This window comes from Asterias rubens, chromosome 2, assembly GCF_902459465.1.
Source record: "Asterias rubens chromosome 2, eAstRub1.3, whole genome shotgun sequence".
NCBI lineage: Eukaryota > Metazoa > Echinodermata > Asteroidea > Forcipulatida > Asteriidae > Asterias > Asterias rubens.
Genome location: NC_047063.1, coordinates 21,013,579 through 21,027,591, shown reverse-complemented (window position 1 = coordinate 21,027,591; position 14,013 = coordinate 21,013,579). Strand labels below are relative to the sequence as shown.

The following is a 14,013-nucleotide window of genomic DNA, read 5'->3' as shown; positions in this document are numbered from 1 at the left end:
ATATATATCTTGAGTTCCGGCTGCGCTAAAGGTGCGGATTCTGACTTTGCACACATTATTCAACGATGGACAGAGTTGAGCTCTGTGGTGAAAGTCAATCAGATCTTCGGTTCAAAATGCAGGAAGGCCGTAAAGTCGCACCATGCGTTTCTGCGCACATAATATAATAGTTACGGCCCAAGTTTTGAAAACTTGTATTTCGGTGGTACATTTTGTTCAATCCCAACGCGTTGAAAATCGACCCTGTATCGTACAAAATAACCTGTAATACCAGGGACCCATCACCGAAAAGGTGCCATAAGTCGCGCTACGCATTTCTTTGCTACTTCTTCGGATAATATTGTCCCAATTGAAGCTAAAAAACAGTCCACATCAGTGGTTCTTTTTTGCCGTTATAAGGCACACAGTGATCCGTTGTAAAAATCGGTTATTTTCTGGGTGCGCTCTGCGAAAATGAGTCGGATGTCATGTCGCTCCTGTTTGTTTTACCCGCAAAATGATAATGAACTCGTTGTTTGGGAGTGGAAGCAGAAATTCCAACCGATCATAGCGTTTCACGTGTTTTCACGTGCGCATCCATGCGGCTCTCTTCTTCTGACGCAAAATGACCTCACATGATCTTTAGTGACCATGGACTGAGCATAGAGTAAGGACAGAGACTGAGGTTTCCATTCGATAAAGTTGCTTTGAAATCAATGAATTGTAATGAAAATTGCAGTACTGAATGACCCATCTTTTTAGTAGAATCCTCGAAATCTTGGGTCGGGAAAAATGTGTCTTTCATCACTGGGCCTCGGGAGTCGAAATGTGCTGTCAGAGACTTTTTTGTTCGACCGAAAGGCCTCCATGACACTCGACTCGGACATTCCTCGAAAGTGTGCTCTCTAAAGAGTTACATAATAAGCATTAATAGGCATTTAGTGACATTGAATGGTTTATTTGGAACAACAATGGAGGAGTCATACACAGCCCACTGCCGTGATGCCGTCAAGAATGTTTACAAGCTGTGCTGTCCACAACGGAGTTGGAGTTGGACACCACTGATGACCTCACCGGGTGCAGTGGGTAGACCGTTACCGGCTTTCGCAGCGGAGGCCCCGGTGATTTTATCGTGGTGTTCAGGACGACTTCCTGGTAATCTCGGAGATTGGTAAGAGATACAACATTCTCTGTTTATACCAGAATTTATCAGCAATCAGAGGGGGAAGAATCCATAGAAGAATGCAAACCATGGAGCCAGAATAAGGAAAACATTGTTTGTATTTTACTATTTTGACCCTCAACTCCATGATGCGACTTGACCAACCGCACGTTTCTGCTTGACTTTTATTATTAAAACTTGACAGATAGAAGATAAGTCGGAAAAGTTTCCTAATGGCGCCACCACATTTTCATTTGATATGAAATAATATTGTATCCAATTTACCTCATTGAGATATTTTTTTTTTTTAAAGGAGTGAAAAAGTGGTTGCGCCATACGGAAAGTTATCCGATAAGGGCGCCACCACATTTTCATTTGATATGAAATAATATTGTATCCAATTTACCTCATTGAGATATTTTTTTTTTTTAAAGGAGTGAAAAAGTGGTTGCGCCATACGGAAAGTTATCCGATAAGGGCGCCACCACATTTTCATTTGATATGAAATAATATTGTATCTAATTTACCTCATTGAGATATTCTTTTTTTTTTTAAGGAGTGAAAAAGTGGTTGCGCCATACGGAAAGTTATCCGATAAGTCTTCTACCGGATAACTTTCCGTATGGCGCCACCACTTTTTCACTCATTTTTACAAAAAGGGATATCTCATTGAGGTAAATTAGATACTATATATTATTTCATATCGAATGAAAAAGTGGTGGCGCCATACGGAAACTTTTCCCTTCTACCTCCATGGTTCGTCCATTGTAAATCATGGATTCTTTATAATGCAATTTGTTGACTCAGTCTCTGCCATCCAATGTGTGAAGAATTACCATCTGAAATTCTACTTGTTGTTTTTACGGTAATACGCTAGCTCGATAGTCCAAACCAAAGGTTTGATGGTCCAAATGTTCGTTAGTCCGAAGGTTCGTTTGTCCGAAGGTTCGTTTGTCCGAAGGTTCGTTTGTCCGAAGGTTCGTTTGTCCGAAGGTTCGTTTGTCCGAAGGTTCGTTAGTCCGAAGTCCTACTGAAAATTTAATAGTCCGAAGGTACGATAGTCCGAATTGACAATAAGGAGGCCGAGTAAAAAAAAAAAAAATTCTAATCCGGGTTTTTCAAAAAAAGGAGGAAGAGGGGCTTTTTATTTTTTATTTCAAGATGGCCGCCATTCTTTGTTAAAATGTCAAATATCCATTGTTTTTTCTACTGCTGAAATACACAAAACATAAATGAAACAATTTAGTCGAGGCATTCAGACAAGACGTTTAGATTGTTTTTGCTAAAAAAGAAAAAAAGAAAAAAGAAAAAAAGTGTGCATAAAAAAATAAAATAAAAAAGGAAGCGGGCGGGGACGCTAAACATGTTTCTTTCTTTACTTGGCCGAAAGGTCCGATAGTCCGAACTGACCATTTATATTATGGTTCGATCATCGATTCGGACGACCGAACCTTCGGACCAGTCAACCTTTAGATCAGTGAACCTTCGGACAAATTATGAACCTTCGGACTATCTCATCAAATGTTTGGATAACGAACCCTATTTCATTTTTGGACTTATGAACCCCCTGTTATTAACGAAATTTGTGCGTTGGGACTATCAAACTTTCTGACTAACGGACATTCGGACTATCGGGCATACACCGTTTTTACTTAATGGCATTTTGGGTTATGGGGAGGGGGGTTTGTCTAGAGAGTATGAGGGTATGCTGGTTTTCAAGCCACTTCTTTAAATTTGCAAACAAACAAAAGTGCATCGCTCAAGGGCACAAGTGTCATGACCGGGATTCGAACACACTCCTGCTGACAACTAGAGCTATGAGTTCGTTCCGCTATAGCAGCACAAACCTCATAGTTGTAGGAGTAGGGTCCGGTGAACTAGACTGCTCGAACACAACATTCCAAGTGTGGGCTGGATTTATTGTGCAATGGTTGTTGTAAGCTCAAACACTGAGGGAATTTAAAACTTTAAACGTTTGCTTTTGACAAAAACACACAATAACATACTAAGAATGTTAGTTACAATTTTTTGGTACGCTCCGGAGCGCGTTACAAATGTGGTACTACAAGAGTGTATTAATATATTTTTAGGAAACTATATTCAGGTTTCTCATAAGGTGAGCAATTGTTGAACTTCTAACTTTCTCTTCTACATGTAGGTCGGTAATTGGCACTCAGCAATGGAATCAATCAGTGATTTGAGAGATGCGTTGTTGAACTGGATGTGTGGCACCAACTTCACCCAGCCGTTACGAGCCAACCTTCGAGCGAAGTCTTTCGGGCTCTTCGTCGCCGATCAAACGCTCCTCCAGAATACGTGTCTGGTGGATACAGTCACTTCCATCCCTCATGTTCTAGCCATCCTCATGTTCCCGTTGATCCTGATTAGTATCCGTTGTTGTAATGCTAACCTTAAGGGTCTCTTCAGCTCCAAATACCTCATCAAGTATCCTGGCCACGGTAGACGCTGGGTGTGCATCTTGCTCCTCATCGTCGCTCTGATAGGCAGTGGCGTTGAGGGAGCCCTAACCGACGCAAGATACCGACACTGTTCACACCCGACCCAGCCTCACTTGTACCTCCCAGATGCCTGCGCTGTCCTGGCGACCATTCTTGCCATCCTTTTCAACCATCAGATGGAGGTCTGGAGACGGCCCAAGATGGCATGGTTATTGCTCATCTATTGGTCGGCGGCAATCGCTGGGAACTCTATTTACTTGATTCATTTGGACTATCGGCAGTTAGCAGAGCCAAATATTGCCACCTTTGATTTTGCTGTGATCACCCTTGCACTTCATGGCATATTACTCCTAAATGAACTCAATGTTATAAGGTTAAAGGCAAGTATTTGTCTAGTCAACTGATCGAAATTACCTAGCGCAGACAAATCTTTGTTAAATAGCGAAACAAGTTATCAGCCAAAATACAAAAACGTTACATGTTGAGACCAATGAAGAACTAACTCCACGGCAGTTAAGTTTTAATAATTAGATGTCCCCTCGATTCAATAACTGAAAGTAACAAAAGCAGGACTGTTCTTTTCAGAACTTCTCAAATTCGGAAATCTAAACTGTGGCAGTAGATACATTCTTATTTGGTTAGAAAGACTTATTTGTTTATTTGTTATACAGATTTTCGAAAAACCACAAAAAGCTGGGCCCTTAAGGTTCAAAACACAAATAAAAATCGGCACTGAAAGAGTTAAAACGGCAACATTTAAAACAATTATTTACAATGTCTTTACTCAAAAGGTCGTCTTCAGAAAGTCTCCAAGACCAAACTCCTCAAAGCCGCATGAAAAGTTTCAGGACTCGGTATACTCGGAGCTCCCCTCCGATCTGAAGGATCCTGAGATGCACTTCATGGATGAGAACTGCAGCATGCTCTCCCGTATCACATTCTACTGGCTCGGTCGTCTCCTCAAGATCGGTTTTAAGCATCCTCTGGAACTGAAAGACTTGGGATCTCTGCCGGAGATCCACCAAGCACGATTCAACCACGACAGATTCATGAAAGTGCTCGAGAAAGAAGCGGTATGATTATTAATTGTTGACATAAGTATCCTAAAATGTGTGTCAGTTGAGTCTTGTCTTGTCTTGCACTGCACCAGGAGCGTCACTGAGTGACGGACATGCGCGCTATTATAAGAAGCCACAATTGTTATAGTTGTCTTGTACTGCACAAAGTACCTGGTGATTATCAACATGCAGGCCAACTTACATCGCTTTAACTCAATCCATCTTGTTTTTTAACTTTTATTTATTAAGATCTTGAAGGAGCCTACATCAGTACAAAAAGGTATTATTAGACTGGCCCCCCTGTCTTCATCCCCAAGAGAGGCCCAATGATTTAAGTGGAAAAACTTGCAGTGTTATGATTGGTCTAATCCGAAGTTCAAGTGACTAAGTTTGTCAGCTATTATACACACCAGCAGGTAGACTTAGTCGAGTCGTGGTGGTGCGGTAATGATTCAGGTTTCCACAAGTGAATACTGCTCTTGTGAGACCACTGCGATCACGCGAAGCTGCTGGCTGCCGACCACGCAGGGATGAAATTTGACAAACTTTTATCTGAATTCAGACTTTTTAAGTCAGCCTGGTGAAGAAAATCAGCCGTTACTTTTTCCATAAATAACAAATCCTGCTCTTTTATCTACTTTCCTAGTGCTGATGAGAACACTGTTCCAAAGCTCAGTGGAATCTATAACTCCAGGGGTTACCATGAAGGCGGAAAAGCCGTAATTTCAACACACAACAGCAAAATTTGTATCCTAGTCACCCTCGTTTCAGACCTTTTTGTGACCAATGACTCTCATCCCATTTAAAATTGAACGTTGTTGTGAGAGCAGTTAGTCTCGCGGGGAGCCAGCAGTCTCGTGAGATTACTGCCAATGTCACTGGAATCGCGGAGAGAGTCGGAACGCTATCACTGCGACAGACATATAACGACTTGTCCACAAGTCTAAACAAACCAGCAGGTACCTCTACTTACGATTGTCTGCTGATGTGTGTACATAATGTGTGTGAAATGTTGTTTTCATTTTTATAGCAAGGTGATGAGGTTATTGTCAAGAAGAGGTGATGTGAATAAATGCCATTTTCAAGAAGCAATCAATCAATCAAACATAATTTGTAAAGCGCCTTAATCAAAAGTTTGCTCAAAGTCAAAGGCGCTGAGGCACAGAAGAAATGAAAAGTCATTGATGGTAGGCCTCCTGAAACAAGTGGGCTTTCAGAAATGTCTCGTATGTGTTGAATGATGTGATTGGGAAGTTTATTCCAGAGTTTGGGTCCATATACCGAGTAGGCTCTATCAGCAAAAGGGATGTGACTTGTTTGAAGTTAGTGCGGTTTGCTATCAAACTCATACTTCTGGTTTTTGTTTTGTTTTTGTTGTTGTTGTAGAAGAAAGCTGCAGCAGCTGGAAGAATGATTCATCTATGGAGAGTTTGCTTCAGGGCTTATTGGTGGGAAGTCATGACAACAGGATTGCTCAGACTCATAGCGGAGCTAGTGCGTCTTATCAATCCTCTAGCTATCAGTGGTCTTGTCTTGTACATCACTGAAAACGAGGTGGAAAAGAGACAGAAGGTTGGTTTATTTAATTTTTAGTTTGGTTTTTAGTAATTTAAATTATACATTTTTATTATTATTTAAAAACAATTTTTGTTTTTTGAGCGGCAGGGTTAACTTCCTTTTTGTTTGAAATGTATCGGAGAGTTCCTTATTTGGTGCTTGATTTGTGGTATACATGTCATGCATGTAGTAGTGTGTCATGGCCGAGCGGATAAGAGCACCGAACTCAAGCTCTGCTGTTTCTGTTTAGCAGACTGTCGAATTCCGGTCGTGACACGAGCAAGACACTTCACTATAATTGCTTCTCTCCACCCAGGGGTAAATGGGTACCTGTGAGGGCAGAGATTGTTCTTGTGATTGATTAGCTTAGTGCGCAACATATTTGGTAGCACAGGCTGTATACTCCCCAGGGAGCTGAGATGGTTTAAGGAATGAAAAGGCCCATCAGTGATCAGGGGTAATAATGTTGGAAGCGCTTTGAGACATGGTGTATAAAGCGCTATAGAAAAAAAAATTGTTGTTATTATTATTATTATTATTATTAATCCTCATTATCATCATTTCATTATCATTTAGCGATCACTAAGCTGAGATTCCATTCACATTGCATGCCACAGATAACTTCCTGATGTGTCTTTATTGTATGTATGGAACCTCAGTAAAAATTTAGAGGATTTGATTTGTTTATTTTTTTTTTTTTTTTTGGGGGGGGAGGTACTTCTGAGGGAAACTAGTGTGTTCAAATAATTTATGGGAACAATGAGGGGGAGTCCCTCTATCCCCTTTCATGCAGTTTTGTATTTTTTTTCCAATTCGAATGTTATTTTTTTTTTTTTCCTCTTAAATTTTCAGCAAGAACCTGATTATCTGACGATTCAAGAGTTCTTCTCTAACGGGTTCGTCCTGGTAGGGTTGATATTCGTCAATACTATTACTCGGTCCATGTGCCTGACAACGTACTGGCACTGGATGGTGTTGATGTCACTTCATGTGTTCAACGCGATACAGGTAACATAAAGCTTCAAGCACTAACCTTTGACCCCGTGCATGACTCGGTGTGGCAGGAGATTCTGTCCCCCCATTCGGAGAACTGTGTACTCTACTTCTGATAGCGTCCTCTCTTGAATCAACAGCCTTCAGCCCATGTTAATTTCCCATATGGGGGACAGAATCTCTTTGGGACAGATTTCCCTATGACACCGGCCTGCACCTCCTCACAATGTGCATCTACCATTTCTGAAGTCCTTAGCGTTTATTTTGGCTCCAAAAATAGCAGAAATTTTTATTTTTGTATAATACAAACTTCCTGTTTCAAATGGAAGGAAAAGTCAACGTGGGGTCACCTCTCGGGATAAAATGTCGAATGTGACCAGCAGCCGATTTCACGAAACTTTACGCAACTGCATCCACTTGCGCAACGTTAATGGCGCATGTTGCAATTTTGTATATTGGCTGCTGATGGCATTATCAGTGTGGTAGCCAAGACCTGATAGTCCAGGCCCAGGAGCGAGACTGAGAGACCTGATGGTCTGAGACCAGACTGTCGAAACCGTGACTGTCGAAACCGTGACTGTCGAAACCGTGACTGTCGAAACCGTGACTGTCGAAACCGTGACTGTCGAAACCGTGACTGTCGAAACTGACACTGGTCTCAAGACCTACAATACTGAAGGTGAAGGTCTCTAGCTACAGCACTTTAGGTTAGGTTTCATGCCCCTTAAACACTAAAGGTTATGAATGTGTTCAGCCAATCAAAAGCAGCCCTATCTTTATTGCACTTAAAAGTCTAAGAGTAGTTTTTTTGTCAGCCGAAATACTGAATTATTGGCAAATTTGGAAAGAAAGATGCCATGATAAAAGACACATCTAAAAGTTTCAGTGGGCAAATACTTAATAAAAAATAGCAGCAAAAACGTCACAGTATTTTCTTGAAGAATGTTGAATACATCCACGTTAAAGACACTGGACACTATTGGTCTTCTCACTTGTTGTATCTCGAAATATGCATAAAATAACAAACCTGTGAACATTTGAATTCAATTGGTCGTCAAAAGTGCAAGATAATAATGGAAGAAAAAACACCCTTGTCCCACGAATTTGTGTGCTTTCAGATGCTTTATATCGAGACTTCAAAATCTAGTTCTGAGGTCTCAAAATCACATTTCTTCTTTCTCAAAAACTATGTTACTTCAGAGGGAGCCATTTCTCACAATGTTTTATACTATCAACAGCTCCCCATTACTCGTTACCAAAATTGTAAGTTTTTATGCTAATAATTATTTTAAGTAATTGCCAATAGTGTCCACTGCCTTTAGGCGAGATGACAGCGGGTCACTCTGTTTTTGCATTTTTACCATAGCTGGTCCTTTCTGGTGGTACTGTATGCAAGTTTGCAACAGCTAATTCTGTTTCCTTTATGTATGTTTATTAACAGACAGTGGTTTACGACAAGTCTCTGCGATTGACAAACTACAGCAACTGCAAAGGCTCACTCAATGTTGGTCAAATCACCAATCATATCTCCACGGATGCCTCCAATATTTATTCCTGTTTCACGCTACTGCACCAAGCCTGGATCATGCCATTGCTGGTAAGTAGAGGGTGTGTCGAGTAGCTTTTCCTTCATGCTATTGCTGGTAAGTATAGGGTAAGCCTCTCTACCATGGACGATGCATCTCGTCACTAACACCATGTAAGGATGTAATGAGAAACAATTCTCATTGGCTCCCAAGGGTGACTACTTTGCATTATGCTTGTAAGAAACTTTCAAGCGCTTGTATGACGCTTAGTACGCGCGTTTGAAAATCTAAGTGTTTTGAAGCAAAGCAAGTGAATCATGTTTTTACACGATCCCCCTAAACTGCATACAGCATTGAACAGTAAAACATCACAAGATCAACCACAATTGAGAGGGGCCTCAAGACTTGATGCCAATTTAAGCTTTACCGTACTTGAGCGTGCACTTGAGTCGATCGGCCACAGACCAATTTAAAATTTGCTTGATTCTAGCACATTTTAATTAAATGTTTGTGACACAGCGGATTTGACTTGGTTTTATTTGTCTTTTATTGAGCCTCTCTGTGATGGTTAAATTTTAAACATATGAGCAAGTTTTGGAAATCAACATTTTCAAAGGCTGATGTTTGTTTTTTCATTTCAGGGATTTCTTACAATCTCACTTCTGTTTTTTGAGATCGGAGGTTCAGCTGTGCTGTGTGTAGCAGTCATGGCCATAACTATCTTAGTCCACTCCAAGGTTGCCTGCTGGGTGGCCAAGATACAGAAACAAGTATTGGTAAGTGTGGCTTGAGATTTTTGATTTGTTCAGTTGAGGTTGAGATCATCATCATTATCCGGTAATGACTTGCGTCCGTGGCCGCCTCATTGTAAAATTGTAAAGGAGGCGCATTCCTGAAGTCGGCGCCATCATCTGTTCTTTCTCAGTCGTCGCTATTCTAAGCTCTCGCACATTGCTATGCATCACTCCACTTTGTGGCGTTGCCTATCCAGCGCAGCTTAGGGCGGCCTCTGCCTCGAATTGTACCTGTAGGCAGATCATCTATAAGTGCGCCAGGTGGGCCTCCCTGTCTCTTCACGTGAGCGCACCACTTTGCCTTCCGCTCGTGTGACTTAAAACACAATTCAATTCAATTTATGTGAACTTTCAACTTTCATATCAATTTTACATAACTCCAGTCAAAATAAAAGGTATAAGAAAACGACATCAAATGACGGGGAATTTTTTTTTATTTTTTATTTTTTTTATATAAATGTATTGTTTTATTTTAATTTCAAAAAAGACACCACGATTCATTTCTAATTAAAATTTTTGTTTTGGGTTTGAACAAAGAAATTAACGAGAGCGGGACTTTAACCTACGACCTCCAGATTAACTCGATGAGGTTCTACCAACTGAGTTATCTAGCCCTCATCTTGCAAAACAAATGCCCTAATGTTTGGACCCTAGCAGAGTCTTTCTCAAAGGCTGAATGACCACGCAACAAACATGAACAGGTAACAGTGTAACATAAGCAGTGAAGTGGGGATACATGAAGGGGGGTTAAAAAGCATGCAGAAAAAAACGATGAATGGGGAAACAGAAGGGGGGTTAGCAGTCTAGCTTTAGCATGTTTAGCCATGTTTTTGTTCGTTCAATCCAAAATAATAATACAAAATCCTCCGTCATCTTAACTCTGTCAGTTTTTCTCTGATGAGCGACTGAACAAATGCAGCGAGATGTTCCAAGGTATTAAACTCCTGAAGCTTCACGGCTGGGAAAAACTCCACTGTGAATCTATCAACAAGGTCAGAAGCAAGGAGCTATGGGAGACGCTTAAGGTCAATGTACTCATGGCTGTATCCGGTGAGCAACCAAAGTGTCTTACTTTCACTCAGGTCAACACAATAATGAATGATCTATAGGCAGATAGTGTGTGTTGAAGGCACTGGACACCATTGGTAATTACTCAAAATAATTGTTAGTAAAAAAAACTTACTTGGTAACAAGCAATGGATAGAGTTGTATAAATAAATATCATCATCATCATTCAGCAGCTGCAACCGAGATTCCATTTACAATGTCACGCCAGAGATGTTTATCCATCATCATGTTTGGAAGTTCTACAATTTCATAAAAAAATAAAAAATATAAAATGTAAAAAAAAAACCCAACAAAAACACTTTTAGTCACGAAGCGGATACTGACAGATTTGCAATTACCATAACGATAACAAAGGGATTATTTAGTTATGTTAATGTACTAAAATAGAATTGTTCCATGGATAATTTGAAAAAAATTATTGATGAAGTTATAATTGATGTTTTTGTATTCTTTACAGATGTCTTGACCTTCATATTCCCGTTTTTCATCACCTTGACGGTAAGCATAGATTGCTCAGATATTTTCAGTGGCAACCACTTCCGTTGAAAATCAAAGACAGTTTGATACCAATTTACAGTCGCTCTTGTAGGCCTATGCACACAGAGATAAAAGAGATCACCAGTCCAGTCTTGCTGCATTTAATGTACCATTTTCATATTCATGTACATATATCTTATGTTTGAAGGCCTCTGAATAAGTCTCAATCATATTTCAGAAACATGGGAAAACTTGCTAAAACATGCTTTAAAGACACTGGACACTATTGGTAATTGTCAAAGACCAGTCTTCTCACTTGGTGTATCTCTCCATGTGCATAAAGTAACAAACCTGTGGAAATTTGAGCTCAATTGGTCGTCGAACTTGCGAGAATAAATGAAAAAACACCCTTGTCACACAAAGTTGTGTGCTTTCAGATGCTTGATTTCAAGACCTCAAAAACTAATTCTGTGGTCTCGAAATCATATTCGTGGAAAATTACTTCTTTCTCGAAACTACGTTACTTCAGAGGGAGCCGTTTCTCATATATGTCATAATGTTTTATACTACCAACAGCTCCCCATTACTCGTTACCATGTAAGGTTTTATGCTAAAGATTACTGCCTTTAACAATTAACTGCAAATTAACTATAACTGATGCCCAAAATACTGGGTTTTTTTTCTCCAATGATTGAAAACTTAAATTTGCCTGCTTTCAGGGAGTGCAGTCGAGCTTCAAACTCTCCCTGATTTTGCAGAATATGCCAATCTATGTTGAATGTGATTCTAAGTATCTCCCTGATTGTTGTACAAAACCTGCAAAAAGGTTGGCAGCTCTTACCACTAAGCAACTGATGTTTTTATGAGTAGTAGCCTGTTAAAGCCATTGGACACTTTCAGTAAACAGTATTGTCCAAGGCCCACACTTCGTGTATCACAACTTCTATATAAAATAACAAACCTGTGAAAATTTAGGCTCAATCAGTCATCGGAGTTGGGAGAAAATAACGGGAAAACCCACCCTTGTTTCTGCACGTTTCGCCGTGTCATGATGACATGTGTTAAAATGAATTTGTAATTCTCGAAATCGAGATTTGATATTGTTTTAATGTTCTCTCAAAAAGTAAGCATTTCATGGAATAATATTTCAAGAGAAGTCTTTCACCATTACCTTCTGTAAACCCTGTAAGTTATTTGTAAATCTGTGAACTTTTTTTTTCTTTTTTCTGTACCGAAAGTGTCCAATGGCTTTAAAGTATGAGTAAGAGAAAATACTTAATTTCGATATAGTATTACGGATAGCCCAATTAAAGAACTTCCGAGTTTGGCCACTAAAACTTAAAAACTATACATGTACATCCTTTTCAGTTGGTGCGAATGCGCTTTATTGTCAATACTTGGGTCATTAAACTTAATGGATGAGCAGTTAGTCTGTCAGGGGAAGTCAGCAGCACTATTGGCTTGTTCTTTATTCAATTATAAGAATCCACTGCTTCGAAAGGGAATAACATGGAGATAGCAGGTGTGAGTTGGTAAAGACAAAAAGGGTGTATTATTTCTTCAATGTAGTTTTCCCATTGTACTTTCAGGCATTTGGTTCCTTTACCATCTTAAGCAACAAAGCGTTGACCCCAGATGTGACCTTTTCATCCTTTGCACTGTTCAACATTGCCATGAGTGTCATCTATAACTTTCCAACGGCGCTGGCGTATTATGTCAATGCTATCATCAGCGTTCGACGAATTCAGGTCAGTATAGTTTTTTATCCCATTGGGTATCACTTAGTATTGTTATACCTCGGTAACAAATTGTGAAGTTTGATTGGTCAAGAGCCAATCATGTGGCCTGCAACAAAAATGCTTGTTATACCTTGGTAACAAACTGTGAAGTTTGATTGGTCGAGAACCAATCATGTGAAGTTTAATTGGTCGAGAACCAATCATGTGGCGTGCAACAAAAACGCATGTTACATGGCTCGGGGGTCGGGTAACATGAAAAGTAATGTACACCGGTGTACATCACCTTGATCGTTCCCAGTGTTGGTTGATTTCCAGCGCTGTGTGCGAAACACCCGAGGGGTTCGAGGGAACAGTCAGGAAATGTTTCTTGTTCGTCTGCTTATTAAACAATGAATACTCTGTCGTAATAATATTTGAAGATAACAACCGAACTTCAAGGTATAACAAAACAATTGTTGCACGCTGTGATTGGGGTCCATGGGTTTTGTTCACCCTCGGGGGAAAATGGCACCCTCGGCTTTGCCTCGGGTGCCATTTCCCACAGGCTGAGTGAAAATGTGCTAGATTTGATGTCGCCCAGTGCATTAGTAAGTAATGGACAGTTTTTTGTTTTTTTACTTTTTAAGATCTATATTTGCATGGTTAACCTTTAGAACACTTACTTTTAGGCAACAAAGCTATGAATACAACAATTTTGTGACCATTCTTCACTTACGTCTAATTTGTATCCTTTTGCACGAAATGGTAGTTTTTTTTACATCACTTTACTTGTAATTCGTTTTTCAGAAAAAATGATGTATTGGCTAATTTCAAACGGTAGTAACTCAGCAACGCGATTCACCCCAAAGCTTAGAAATATACGTGTACCAAATTACTGCTGTTGGTGTGTTCTTTCCAGCCATGCATTCAACTCAATTGTCAACATCTGACTCATTTTCACGTACGGGGTCACATTTTAAGAAACCAATTCCAGGGTTTATGAAAGAGCAAGGCATGCTGAGAAAAAATGGCGTAGCGAGATTTATCACCCCTGGTAACGAGGTCGCTCTTTCCTGCTCTCCCCCCTCTATAGACCTTTCTCTTTGCAAGCACTTGTTGAGCAACACGGTACGTTGCAGTTTTGTTTAATAGTGATTGTGTAGTTCTCTAGTGAAGTGCGGGCGTGTGAAGTACTCTAGCATGGGGAGAAATAAAACAGTGA

The 14,013-nt window shown here is 40.1% G+C and overlaps 1 protein-coding gene across 4 annotated transcripts in view; it reads left to right on the top strand.

Moving 5' to 3' along the window:
* The first annotated feature begins 625 nt into the window (after positions 1-625).
* Positions 626-14,013, top strand: part of LOC117302204 (ATP-binding cassette sub-family C member 9-like) — a 34,830-nt gene continuing 21,442 nt past the window's right edge. For all 4 annotated transcript variants that reach the window (XM_033786049.1, XM_033786033.1, XM_033786025.1 and 1 more), the window contains exons 1-10: positions 626-1,150; positions 3,300-3,980; positions 4,392-4,673; positions 6,045-6,230; positions 7,068-7,223; positions 8,650-8,805; positions 9,376-9,510; positions 10,416-10,578; positions 11,054-11,094; positions 12,663-12,821. In XM_033786049.1, coding sequence (XP_033641940.1) covers positions 3,321-3,980; positions 4,392-4,673; positions 6,045-6,230; positions 7,068-7,223; positions 8,650-8,805; positions 9,376-9,510; positions 10,416-10,578; positions 11,054-11,094; positions 12,663-12,821 — 1,938 coding nt within the window. In that variant the 5' untranslated portion in view covers positions 626-1,150; positions 3,300-3,320. The remainder of the gene's footprint in view (positions 1,151-3,299; positions 3,981-4,391; positions 4,674-6,044; positions 6,231-7,067; positions 7,224-8,649; positions 8,806-9,375; positions 9,511-10,415; positions 10,579-11,053; positions 11,095-12,662; positions 12,822-14,013) is intronic.